The sequence below is a fragment of the Globicephala melas genome, chromosome 9 (genome assembly GCF_963455315.2).
Source record: "Globicephala melas chromosome 9, mGloMel1.2, whole genome shotgun sequence".
Classification (NCBI taxonomy): domain Eukaryota; kingdom Metazoa; phylum Chordata; class Mammalia; order Artiodactyla; family Delphinidae; genus Globicephala; species Globicephala melas.
This window is the reverse complement of record NC_083322.1, coordinates 11,909,771-11,924,282: the sequence shown is the minus strand read 5'-3', so window position 1 is coordinate 11,924,282 and position 14,512 is coordinate 11,909,771. Positions and strand designations below refer to the sequence as shown.

At 44.5% G+C, this 14,512-nt stretch overlaps 1 gene segment (V, D, J or C); it reads left to right on the top strand.

The window, feature by feature from the left end:
- The first annotated feature begins 356 nt into the window (after nucleotides 1-356).
- LOC115850792 (T cell receptor beta constant 1-like) overlaps nucleotides 357-14,512 on the top strand; it is a 97,349-nt gene continuing 83,193 nt past the window's right edge. Inside the window, 3 exon segments of the C gene segment in view lie at nucleotides 357-417; nucleotides 509-796; nucleotides 5,139-5,157. Coding sequence covers nucleotides 375-417; nucleotides 509-796; nucleotides 5,139-5,157 — 350 coding nt within the window.

Sequence of the window (14,512 nt, the reverse complement as noted above, 5' to 3'; positions counted from 1 at the left end):
ATTTAAACTTGGAGTTTGAGGTTCAAGTGGGAATAGTTGGCAGGCTCTAGCTAAGAGATTGTATAGAGAAGGCATTATGAATTGATAATATCAAAACATCTGCAGGGAGCCTCTGGATGTGTACATCTCTATCTTAGATCAATTATAATTGAGTTCAGTCCCGCCTGATTCCTCTCCTGGAGATGCAGCCTTCTTCTCTGAAGGGAGCTTCTGAGTTGCGGCCCGGGGGGAGGGGGCGGGGGGTGGCTCCTTCAGTGGTGTCACTGACAAACACATTTGTGGGGATAAGCTGTCCCAAACACACTTCTCTGCTCATTTCCACAGGGGCCCTGGTCTGGACAATTCCACATCGTTGTTCTCATCCTGCCGTGGGCATGCGAGCCCTCTGCTGTGTAGCCCTTTGTCTCCTGCGAATAGGTGAGTCCTTGGAATATTCAATGTCCTCATGTAGGGTTTCCCTATTGTGACTCTGATATTTTTCGTATTCTGTTTCCAAATTCTTTCACAGAGCCCACAGATGCTGGAGTCATCCAGACACCCAGGCATGAGGTGACAGAAATGGGACATGCAGTAACTCTGCGTTGTGAGCCGATTTCAGGCCACACTGTGCTTTATTGGTACAGACAGACCTCGGTGCAGGGATTGGAGTTTCTGATTTACTTCGTCAACCAATCTCCTACAGACAAGTCAGGGATGCCCAAGGACCGATTCTCAGCTGAGATGCCTAAAGCATCATTCTCCACTCTGAAGATCCAGCCCACAGAACCCGGGGACTCGGCCACGTACCTCTGTGCCAGCAGATAAGACACAGTGCTGCAGAGTCACCCCACCCCATGCAGAAAACCTCTGCTTCCGCTTCGGGCTCCAGCCCCCAGCCATCCTGAGTCCTGAGTGAAAGCTCCTCCCCTAGAAGCACCGGGGGTCTGGCGTTCTCCTGTCCCTAGGGAAGGCAAGAACCGAATGTAACAAGCCAGCACATTAGGAAACGTTTGGTGGGAAGGCAGTAGGGGCCTGGTTCCTGGCATTTCTCACAAATTTCTCACAGAGGGTGACAGTCCACGGCTAAGGGTAAATGTTACCCACTGAGCTTTCAGTTTAAGATTGAGTAAGCATCAGATAAACCCAGTTTGAAAAGTATTCTACAAAATACTTGACCGGTGATCTTCAAAAGTGTGCAAATCATTAAAAACAAGAACAGACTGAGAAACTCTCATGGGTTGGAGGAGTCTAAGGAAACATAACAAATGCTATGTGGTATCCTGGATTAGATCCTGGAACAGAACAGTAGAAAAACCAGGAAAATCTGAGTTTCGCCTGTAGCTGAGTTGTAGCAATGTTAAATTCTTGGTTTTGTGCAAAGTATCATGGTTACACATGGTGTTAACATTAAGGAAAGTTGGGTGAAGGGTATAGAGGAACCGTAGTATCTTTACAGCTCATGAGAGATAAATTCTCCAGCGTTGGGTCTCCGGAGTCCCTACTAAGCCAGCTTGTCATGTTGCTGTTAATTGTACTTGCTCCCCGAGCTCAGAGCACTCAGACAGACCCAGACGCAGCTGCTTCTCCTTGGCCTCCGTTCCACTGCTTCCTAAACATCAGGCGGGGCAAGGTAGGCTGAGCAGAAGCCTGCAGTGCAGAAGTCCACCCCCAAGGCTGGCCTGATGCTTCTCTGAGGCTCCCCTTCTGTCCCCTTTGCACACAGCCCCCAGATATGCTGGGGTCACACTGACTCTGCCATCGCTAGTTTCTGCGAGCTAACAAACACTGAAGCTTAACAGTGAAGAGAATGCCGGTTACAGACTTATACACGAAGGATATAAAGTTGACTCATTAGTATTACAGGAAAATGATACCCATAAAAATTTCCAAACTGATCAGCAAGACATTTCGTATTGTGTGGTAGGCTGAATAATAACCCCCAGCTCCCCATCCCCAAAGATACCCATGTCTTCAACCCTGGAACCTGTGCATGTTGCCTTAGATGGCAGAAATGGACTTTACAGGTGTGATTAAGTATTTTTTTTTTTGCAGTACGCGGGCCTCTCACTGTTGTGGCCTCTCCCGTTGTGGAGCACAGGCTCCGGACGCGCAGGTTCAGCAGCCATGGCTCACGGGCCCAGCCGCTCCGTGGCATGTGGGATCTTCCTGGACCGGGACGTGAACCTGCGTCCCCTGCATCGGCAGGCGGACTCTCAACCACTGCGCCACCAGGGAACCCCTGGCACTCTTTTAAAGCTTTTTGAGGGGCTTTACTGTGAGCCCATAATTCGGGATCAAATCCGACAGAATCTTGCCATTCCCCCTTGGTTGTCTGTGAGTCTTAGGTACTCCTAAGACTGTACTTGCCTGTTTTCTGCCAGGCAATAGATCTCATTGTCCTTGGGATAAAGCAAAACCCAGGCACGTGGCCCACTGCTTACATACCTGGACCTTTTCTGGAGAGACTTTATATCCATATTCAGCCAAATAGTTCAGAGGTTTAATGATAGTTTGTAGACACTTTTCATACGTGGGGTTCGCTATCAGCAGCTCATCCACATATTGGAGCAAGGACCCTTCATCTAGTGTTACATTCTGGAGGTCTTTAGCCAGCACTCCTCCAAAAAAAAGCAGGAGAATTTTTAAGCCCCTAAGGTAAGACTGTCCAGAAATATTGTTGGGTTACCCATGTTTCTGGTCCTGCCATTCGAAGGTGAATAGCTGCTGTGACTCTCTGCAGTAGGGATGCAAAGGAAAAGCATCTTTCAAGTGTGAAACTGACCACCAGCCATATTCTCCCAGAATAGTTGTGAGCAGAGTATACGAATTTGGGATCACAAGGTGCAGATCTTGGACTGTCTCATTAATAGCCCTGAAGTCTTGAACAAAGTGACACTCTGCTGAGTTGGGCCTTTTAACTGGGAGGATAGGGGTCTTGTATGGGGGCTTGCAAGATCTAATTGGTCCCGTTTTTAAGAATCTCTCAGGAATTGGCTATATTTCCTCTGGGCCTCTTGCATCCAAGAATATTATTTTAGATTAGGTGTCCCAGCATCCTTTCTTAATGGGATTTGTATTGGCCTTGTATTTTTGGCCTTTCCTGGGGTGTCACCACCCCATACTTTTGGTCTTTTCGTAGACCTCAGCGGGGAGGAAGTTCCGTCTCCTTCTCTGGGTTTTCCATGACAGCCATCTGTAGGTTTAAAAATGTGTTCTGGCGGGACCCATACATCAAGATGTCCTGGCGAAAAAGTCCCTTGAGCATTTAGTTTACAAAGGAGATCTCAACCCAAGAGAGACATAGGGCCTTCAGGCACATACAAGAAACTGTCGTGTCTCCTAATTGACGTTCCAATGATTGTAAAAATGATCAGGGGTGGACTGAGGTGTTCCGTGTTCCATGTGGATGTTTTAGCGTGGAATGGGTTGCACCCAGGTCTACTAGAAGGTCAATCAATTTGTTCCTCACTGTCAGTTTGAACTGGGGCTCTGGTGGGGATATTTGAATTGGGTGCCACAAATCCAGGGGCGCCCCTGGGCTGTTTATTCATCATCTGAACATTCCTGTCTCTCTACCATCTGGGAGGCCTCAACTCTTTTCTTTTCCTCAATCCTCTTTTTCTTCGGTCTGGGGCCTCCCCTCTTCCAATGCTCCTCCTCTTTATAATACACGGATATTTCCCTGCCTAGTGATAGTTGACTTTTCTTTTGGAATCCAATGTGGCAGCCAGAAAAGTGGCATTTCGTTTTTTTTTTAATTTTTATTGGAGTATAGTTGATTTACAATGTTGTGTTAGTTTCAGGTGTACAGCAAGGTGAATCAGTTATACATATATCCACTCTTTTTTAGATTCTTTCCCCATATAGGCCATTACAGAGTATTGAGTAGAGTTCCCTGTGCTATGCAGTAGGTCCTTTTGAGTTATCTACTTTATATATAGTAGTGTGTATATGTCAATCCCAATCTTCCAATTTATCCCTCCCCACCCCCTTTCCCCCAATAACCATACGTTTGTTTTCTACATCTGTAACTCTATTTCTGTTTTGTAGATAAGTTCATGTGTACCCTTTGTTTTTAGATTTCACATATAAGTGATATCATATGATATTTGTCTTTCTCTGTCTGACTTACTTCACTCAGTATGAGAATCTCTATGTCCATCCATGTTGCTGCAAATGGCATTATTTCATTCTTTTTCATGGCTGAGTAATATTCTTTGAGCCTTCCTTTTTCTGCTTCTGTTCTCTGCTGTTAAATACCTTTAAAAGCAATGTCTACCAACTGAGAAGGATTTGTTTCAAACGTACCATCTAGTTGCTGTAACTTCCTCCTGCTATCTGGGACTCTTTGTCTGATAAACTCATGTTTACCATTCAAGTGTTTTCAGGGGCCTCAGGGTCTGCACCAGTGTAATGTTTATAGGCACAGTATATTCTTTCCAAAAACTCAGAGGGGTTTTATTTTGTTTTTGCTGAATCTCTTGAATGTTGTTGACACTCTTTTGTTTTGGTGCCCGCCTTTCTGAAGCCCTGCCAAGATGCACTTACAGTCGCGCTCTGTTAAGAGCTTCCCTCTTTCACTGGAGTCCCAGTTTGGTTCAGCAGTGGGTACTGCCGAGTGGGTTTTGGGTGTACCATTCGGGTCCACTAGGTGGAGCTGGTGTGCTACCTCTCTAGCTTTATCCGTGACCACCATCTTCTCATCGCTCGGTAAGCATCATGTTGGGAATACAAATGTCTGCCTGTGAAAGCTGGTGGGTAGTGAAAATGGAAGTGAACAATTCTGTCATTTGAAAAGGATCCTTTCTATATGGAGGGTTTCAGTCCTTCCAGTTAAACAAATCTGAGGTTGAAAATGGACCGTACATCCTTAAATACCCAGTTGGCTGGCCATTCTCATTGAAGCTCCCTACAGGATAATGGGAAATTGCCCTGCCCTGGAGGTGGCTCCGGGTCTAAACTGAGTGCCCAGTTGAGTCTTCAATGACGATACCAGACCATGTCGTTGTGCCCTAGGAACCAACACAAGATTTTCCAATTGATCCTATAAGAAGGGACTTCCCGCACCTCAGTGTCAGGAGCTGGGGTATAGAAACAGGTGGCAATGGAAGGGATGGACATCAGTTGCATGAGGATGGTTAGAGCAGATGCAGGGACAGCCAGCATGGCCAGAGGAGGGTTTAAGGTTTGCAGCCATATATCCTCACTCTCATTCCCTTCCTTGTCCTCCGGTAGAACAGATTTTCTCTTGGGTTTCTTTTCAGACCCTTGTACCATAAGGTAGCAACTGTCTGACTTTTTCTCTTCCTGATGTAACAACGTAAATGCTTGCATGTAAGGAATCTCATCATTTCCCCCGCTCTTTCACAGAATAACTCTAACTGCAAGATTGTATAATCATTCAGAGAACCATTCAGACGCCACCGTTCCTCAGATGCCAATGAATAATGTGGCCAGACATTTCTGCAATAAAATGTCATCTGTTTCTGTCATAGGTTCACAGCTATAATCAGACAATTTTTCCACATGCGACCAGTGAGTTTTCTTTAGGGATGGATGAAATGTTTCCCATCTTTTAAAAAACAGAAAGGCAAGAAAAAACAAAGCACAAGTGGTGCTCCCAAAACCAAATGCTAGCATCTAAAGAAACAACTGAACTGGTTCACAAATCAGGTAGCGTCTAACAACTATTTACCTCTTCAACAGGGTACCCCACACAAATGCAAAACAAATGGGCTTATTCCAGACAGGAAAAGCCCGGGGTGGAGGGGAAGGGAGTTTTCGGTTGTACACACTGAAGTGACTTGCCGTACTGCATTGAGACTGCTGACTCCCAGATGTCAAGTGTTTGCTCCAGCTGCTAAGCGCTAGGGCAGCTGATGCTACTCTGAGGACTTTTGAAGGAGGACCCCCAGGACAAGAGGTCCTGGCTGCTGCTAGGGCCCTGACAAGCAAAGTTCCCTGACCGGGGCCAGCTGGCCACGAGCAGCAAGATTCCTGGCCGGCTTGTCAAGTTTTGTTACCAAGTCCAAGCTCTTACTGCCCCACGCACCACAGGCCAGTAAGTCAAGAGACAAGGTATTGGGGCAAGAGTAGCGACTTTATTCGGAAAGCCAGCAAGACGACAAGATGGTAGACTAATGTCCTAAATTTTGCAGTAGAATTCAGGCTGCTTTTATGCTAAGGAAAAAGGGGAAGCCGGAGGGTTTAATGATAAAGGGTAAAGGCAGATAGCAGACTTCCTGGAGCCACCTGGCCTTCAAGGGAAGCATAACATTTCTTTGTTCTTCTGCTTGTTCACAAGGCTGCATCACGAGGCTTCTGCAAAACTCTGGTACGTCTGTCAACTAAATAGACTAGACGTAGCCTTGGGCAGCGGCCATGTAGCCCTTAACTATTTGATGGTCCGGTTCAAAAAAGATGATTAAGCCTTGAGAGCAGCTTAATCCCAGAACTTGTGCGTTCCTTGCTGCTTATGCGGAAACGTTTCAGTGAAACCACCAAATATATTGGTCCTGTCTGACTCTGCTGCATGGCGGTTGACTTGGCGTACATCTAGCCGAAAAGGGGAGCCAGAGAAATATGAATATACCAGAGTTGCTCAGTTTCCAGCTTAAGTTACATTAACCAACTTAAAGAGGTTCATATTATAGCTTTCCTTTGGTAGGTATGATGTCAAATAGATTGAGGAACTATGTCATTTGCAGTGCTTGTATTGGTTTAGAATATAGGATTCGAAGATCTTCCAACACTGTACTAAAAACATTTCAATAAAATCATGCTCCTTCTTTCAAAAAAAAAAAAAAACTTCAAGTTGTTAGCAGTTATTTTTACTTTACCACTCTTATCTCTGCTTATTCGCGAGGTTTCTAGGCTGAAAGCAAACTTATCTACAACATGTAATAGCCATAATGAACCTGGGACTGTGGGATGGGGACTTTCTTAAGGGAACTTAATGAGCTATTTGGGCACAAGAAACATTTCTCTAATGTTTAACTCTTGATGTGCAGGGCTAAAGTAATAGAATACAGGGGCTAAAGAGTAAGGGAGGCAGTTTCAACCTGGTGTTCATTCTGTTCCTCCTCTGCTACAGATCTGGAGCAGTAACTATGGCAGCGATGGGATTAAAAATAAACTCTGCATTCTTGTGTGACCAGAGCACCTACTATGCTCCCATAGTAAGCAAACGTTACCATAACGAGGAAGGTGAAAACCCGTGGGCCAATCATTTCCAGGCTCTGGCCTGGAAATGTGGTGGTACCACCCATCCGGACCAGACAAAATGCAGAGTTCTGGGGAGAGAGGCACAAGGGGGGGGGCAAGTGATTCAGATCTCTGTTCTTAATCTGCAATATTAGGGAGCCTCTCTTGAATATCTCCAGGATTCTATCCAACTATCCTTTCTGGCCTTATGACAGATTCCACCCATTAAGACAGGGGGAGCCCCAGAGCTAAGTTTCTTTCCTCATTTGTCTGTGCTCAGAGCTACAAGGAGACCCCCTTTCCACTATGGGCAACCAGGTGATCTGCTGTGTGGCCCTTTGTCTCCTCGGAGCAGGTGAGTCCTGGGTTCAGGAAGCAAGTTTCTGTCCCAAAGGGGCTGAGCTCCAGAGCTAAGCCTTTCCCTCATGGCAGCAGCATTAGACACCCTCTTGGGCCGTGTTCCCAGAGCCACTCCCTTTCTTCCATAGGCACTGTGGATGGCAGGGTCACTCAGACCCGAAAATACCTGTTCCAAGTGGAAGGACGAGATGTGACCCTGAAATGTGAACAGGAGTTTGGTTACGACGCCATGTACTGGTACCGACAGGACCCAGGACAAGGGCTGAGACTGATCTACTACTCTCAAACTGTAAAGGATGTTCAGAAAGGAGACATAGCTGAAGGATGCAGCGCCTCCTGGGAGAAGAAGTCACTGTTTCCTCTCACCTTGACATCGACACCAAAGAACCAGACGGCTCTCTGTCTCTGTGCTACTAATACAGACAGAGTGAAGCAAAGCCACCTCCTCTCTCACATAAATGCGGCCCAAGCCCCGCTTCCCCACCAGGTGGCGGGGCTTTTCTGTCTTTAGTACCCTGGTCAGCCCCCTTCCTTCCTCCTCAACCAGGCAGCCACGGCAGCTGCTGCAACAGCGCACGCTGTGGAATTGGCACCATCACAATTCAGCGATCCACTAAGTTGATTTTTAAAATTACATGAACCTATTTATCTATATCTACCTACATCAGAGAGAGAGGAGAGGGTAATGTCACAACACAGATTTTTTTGGTTTTTTTTTTACCGAATACTGGAAAACAAAAAATGAACAGAAAATGGTCCCTTCCTTCAGAAAGATAATAAAAGTCTAGTGGGGAGAGAGATGTGTAGAAACACACTGTAATCAAGCATCAGAGAATGTGTGCTTTCATCAGAGGCATTAGTGGCGTGTAGGAAATAACACAGTCAGTTCTGTCTGTTGACATCAGGAAGGGCTTCAAAGGAAAGGCAAAATGTGAGATGAAACTCGAATGTGAGTAGGATTTCACCACCAGATGGAAAAACACCAGCATAGTGATACAGGCTCAGGGAACTACGGCAGGAGAAAATCGCGAGATAAGATAGGGAAAAGATGCTCACCACCTCCTCCCCGGAATATGGCAATAGGAGAAAATTTGGGAAAATGGGTGGAGCAACGTTATTAAACAAAACTGGCCTTCTAGTTCTAGTGGGCCTTCCTTGGATGTGTGCGTAGAAATACCTACCAGGCTCTTGTAAATGTAGGCTTGGCACTTGGAAGAGTCAGGCTTCAGAGAAATGTTTGCATGACTCATAAGCAGACCGGTGATCGGTATTATTTTGCAAATGGTCTTTATATTTTGTGTATCTTTTCTCCTTTTGTGGTCTGCCACCAATCTATCAAATTAGGAGGCAAGTGTATTAATTCTTGGAACTTCATTTTGTCACAAATATTTATTTAATCACATAGTTCTGTTTCTAGAAAAGATTGACAGCCCATATTATTCAGACGAACCCTCCCACTGCATACAGCTAAAAAGGCTGTATGAAACATAGTTTTAGATCATTCGTGGAAGCATGTAAGAGTCCCAGTCTCCTCGGCGTGACCCTGTGTCTCTTGGGACAAGCAATTTTGGGGAACACGTGGGGAGTCCCTGACCATTACGTACAAGCCTTGGCGTCAGGCATTTTATTCGGGTTCCTTCTTGAATTTTGTGTTAACTTTGGCTTTCTTCTCCCATATATTCTCCCACATATTCACACTAGCACCAAAATACTGAGAAACAGAGATGGAAAAGAGATACTAACCCCTTGAATAGTATTTAAAGCACTAAAATGTGACATGATGAGAGTTCCAAGCCCTCACTGCAGCTAGCGCTCTCTGGATGGATCCTGCATCATTGGCAATGATGGCCACCAGGAGGCAGATTGGAGCATCTTTAGGATTACATAAACAGTCGTCCCTCCTTCTAGGGGTGGAAAACGGAAGATTGAAGAGCAAGGTCCTACCTCTCTTCGGAGACGTGTGGTGCGAGGCTGGGTCCGGAAGATGTTGGTGTTTCTGCTGCTTCTGGGACCCAGTACGGGCCTTATTATCTGAGTAGTTTGGGCAAGTGTGCGTGTGTGTTGGCATGAGTGAAGTGACAGCCAGAGGTTGTGGGTTTTTACACTGATCAAAATGAGAGGGAACATCCATGCCCTCTGGAGCTGTAAAGGGTGAGGTGAGAAGTCAGCAGTCAGGGGAGACGGGGGATTGGGATAGGAAGATTTCACAAAACAAACAGGATTCTCTGGGAGCTGAGAGAAAGGTGAGCGAGCGTGGCTGTGATTTTTCTGCCTGTGGTCATGTCTGTCTGTCCTGCTGGCCTCTCATCTCCTTGACCTCTGTCTCAGCAGGCTCTGGGCTCAGTGCTCTCGTCTCTCAACATCCCAGCAGGGCTATCTGTAAGAGTGGAGCGTCTGTGACCATCCAGTGCCATCCAGGGACACTTCAAGCCACAACTGTGTATTGGTATCATCAGTTCCCCAAACAGGGCCTCGTGCTGATGGCCACTTCTAATGTGGGCTCTGATGCCACATACGAACAAGGTTATACCAAGGCCAAGTACCCCATCAGCCACTCAAGCCTCACATTTTCATCTCTGATGGTGACAAATGTGCATCCTGCCGACAGCAGCCTCTACTTCTGTGGTGTCAGAGACACAGCGCTGGGCAGAGATCAGAGACCAAAACAAGAACCTTTGTAACAGCTCCCACCCCCCACCCCACCAAAGCCATGGAGCCCCGTGGAAGGAGGTGTGGAGAGAGAAAAACCACAGCCTCTCTGACTGAGTCAGCTGTGATCGTGTGTATGCAGAAAGAGAGAGAAAATATCTGAGTACGGAGCGTGGAGAAAGCATGGTGTTAGAGAGCTAGCCATATGGGAATGGAGCTGGTCCTATACATGGCCAACCAACCTGGAAAGTTCCCTGGGCTGAAAATTATAAAACCTAGATTTTTCTTCTGACTCTGCCATATGTTAATCATATCTTCTTAGATAAATCAACACATAATCCTATAGGCACATCTCAAAATGCTTCTATAATGCACTGTGTATTTTTATAATAAACTCTGGCATTTGTCTCTCCAAGAAAATTCAGCACTGTCTTGTCACCATCCTAGGCCCTCAAGATAAACAGAATCATTAGGAGGCCAAGTAGAGATGTTCACTCTTGAAAGAATTCAGGGATGTGCTATATATAGTATTGGGGTTGATGAACGAACAGGGTAGGACTGCATGGGGTGCACCCTTTAAACCCAGGTACAGAGCATGCCCCGAACCTTCACAGGGAATGTGTTTCTGTCTCTCAACAAAGGTGTCAGAGGGAAGAGAAGACAGAGTAAATAAGAAAGACTTCAGACAACAAGTCTTGTCTATAAAACCAGAAAGTTCTGTCGGAAGCCACAAGATAGTAAGTGGAGCAGTGAGTGTAAACGCCTCAAAAAAATCCCTTTCTAGGAAAAATCACACATTGACCACAAATACTGTATGGCCCGATAAAAAAAGCAAAAGATATTAACATACACTTAATAGAAGAATCATCTACGATCAATAAACACATGAGGAGATATTTGACTCCACTGGTGATCGGGAAACATGAAGCAAGATGCAATGATATGTAAGTTGATACCCATTTGATTAGCAAAGAAATATAAACTGTTAGAGGGGGTCTGGTCCACAGGATTACTGCTGTGAGCATAAGTGATGCAAACAATTTGGAAACACTGGCATTAACTCATATAGTTGGTCATTCCTTTATTCCATGACCCAACAAACCCACTACATCAAGGAAGCTTCTGCATGTGCTTATCATGCAGAAGACATACATAAAAATCTGTTCTCAGCAGCACTGTTCACAATAGCAAAACCTGCAACCAAGGCACCTATGCATTGACAAGAGAGTGAATGAATAAACTGTGGTATATTCATGTGGTGGAAAACTACATACGTCCGTCAAAATGAATGCACTACAGGGATGAGCCATGTTATAGGTAATCTTAGCAATATAATACCAACTACGAAAACTAACCCTGGTAAGGTTTTGTAAAGCATGACGCAGTTTTTATAAAGCTAAAAACAACTGAATCAAGAAAATAATTTTCACAACCTCAAATATATTAGAAAAAGATTACATTAAAAGTAAAGCAAGAAACAGCTGTTGCTGGAGCTGGATTTTACAGCTCACGAGGGCCCACTGTACACATCTTTCCCAACTTTAATGTCAGTGACGTCATGCTAATAGCTTGAAATCAGCCATAGTAGGGATGTTTACACCACAGTAATCAGCAGACACCACAAATCGGGGCTTGTTGTATTTTCCTCCAGAGAGCTGGTTGTCAAACATTTACCAACACACAGTGGCAAGGGAGGGTGATGACCCAAGTTCAGGATGATGTTTAATGTGGGAATTGGATGGGGAGTGGCACGAGATGGGATGGGGGTAAACCACATAGTTTAAATATTTAAATATTTTCAAGGTCTACCTTGCATATCATTGGATGAGTGGGGCAGATGTTTCATAATTACCCACTATATATATATATATATATATATATATATATATATAATTTTTTTTTTTTTTTGACGGTACGCGGGCCTCTCACTGCTGTGGCCTCTCCCGTTGCGGAGCACAGGCTCCGGACACGCAGGCTCAACGGCCATGCCTCACGGGCCCAGCCGCTCGGCGGCATGTGGGATCTTCCCAGACCAGGACACGAACACGTGTCCCCTGCATTGGCAGGCGGACTCCCAACCACTGCGCCACCAGGGAAGCCCCTCCCACTATTTTTTTAAATAAATAAATAACATGCATCAATAAACAATGCCTGTGTGTTATGAGCCAAGGGTTAAGACTAATCAAATCCTATGTATATGAGACCAAAAAGGAGAGAAAAATAAAAGAAATAACTGAAGGGATTACAGTTTGTGAAAGAGCAGGATGAAGGACATTATATAGTGAGAACCAGGGAGCAGGGGCTTAGACACCAAGTGTGAAAATGAAGACATGAAGATAAGACCTTGTCCCTGACCAGGTGGAACTGAACAGAAAAAATGGGAACCAACTCAGCAATGGACATGCTGCCATTTTATATCTACATGATGACCATGTCCAATTGTTACTGTGATTAGATACCCCACATAAGTTCAGTCACCTGCCCTCAGACTTTGTTCATTTCCACGGAAACCAGGGACCTATTTTAGTAGCAGCCCCCTGCTGTGTCAGCATTTCCAGCCTAGAGAGCTAGTAAAATATTTTTTAAATATCTCACTGCTTCCTTCACCAACAGCAAGGAACAGATAAGAGCATTTTATGCTCTGGCATGAAACATAGTTAAAGTGATAACATCTCTATCTCAAGCTGTCATTTATTTCCTTCCTCTACATTAAGCGTAAGAGGATCATATTCCAGTGTCAGTTAGCATGGATGGATGCTGCGTCCGAACTTACCTTTTCCAATCCAGCTGACTATCAAGGTCAGCCTGCTGCTCACATGTGTTATTTTAGGGGAGTATGGTATATTCTGAATATGATAGTAGTAGTACTACTACTATTATAGTAGTACTGAATATAATCCAGTCCAAATTTGTGTCCTGTCCTCCTTGAAATAGGACCATGAAAATAAAATCCTACATTACCTCCAAATTTTTCGTGATACAAGTGGGAAGTTTTTTAAGTGTAATGCTTTGTCTTCGTGCTCTGAGTCTATATTCTACTCTCTGGGCTATGTTGTATTTGAAACCAAGTTAGCCTCTGAGAGCCCGTGACGGATGGAGTAAGAGATAGACTCTTATCTCCCCCTCCCCCCAACACACACACACGCACACGCGCACACACACACACACAACAGAGGCACAGTGTTCTCCAGTAATAGAGAGGCCATGGAGAGAATTTCAGAGGCTTTGAGGGAGTCAAGAGCCTTTAAGTCTTCCATATCCTTGGAGATCACCATTCTGAATGTCCATTTCTTACTCAATACCCTACGTTACACATAAGAGATTGGCAAGGTTGTGAGTCAACTGGCATTGAAATTCAACATCTCACAAAAATAATTTCTGGAACTGGTTTACAAGACTCTCAACACAAAATTGCTGCAGTGTATAATACGCATTAGGTGTCTGAAGGTGATCATTTGATTGGCTGCTTCCCTGGGTTTCCATTCTGCAACACGGAAAGCAAAGCAATTGGACACGTTTGAGTGATCAAGAGTCAATTTCAAATAGTGTCTAAATATCTTACTGTTTTTATTATCTGTAATTCTCTCCCTGGTTCCATTTTTAAAAAATCAATTAAGATGCTTTTGTTTTTTTTTTAACACAAATGGACTATTGACTAATTGACTGCTGGTGACGATCAATTTATCCTCCCTTTGGGAAAGGTATGAGCGAAAACACTAAAAATTATTCTTATATGCTTTACACCAAGATTTGTGTGTCCTTTTACCAGAAGCATTACTTTCTCCTCATTACACAGGGGGCAAAAGATGTTTAAAAATATCCTTAGAAAGATTTTTGTCTAAGTTATTACTGAGGAACCTCAACATATATGATGTGGAATTTAACATAAAATTGAGTAGGAGCCATTGAGGTTTTCTTACAGACAATTTTTTAGAACAGTTTCAGGTTCACAGCAAAACTGAGCAGAAGGTACAGAGAGTTCTCATATACTCCTTGCCCTGCCATTGAGGTTTTAAGTACTTGACTTCTGTAGTGATTGTTGTTTGCTGTTCTTGCTGTGTGTGTGTGTGTGTGCACTGTTTTGTTTTGTTTTGAATTATTTTGTTATTTGTCATTTTGTTTTGTTATTTGAATTATTCTGGCATTCCACAACAACGGGCAGTGTGGAAAGGATGAAGCAGAGAATAGAGTCAGCCAATGCCATTGCCCAGCCAGGCGATAATGAAGCTATAGGACAATGACGGTGGTGCTAAAATACGGGGAAATGAGAGATTTAAAACACAGTTAGGAAATAAAATCAAAGGATGGGGTAATTGATTAG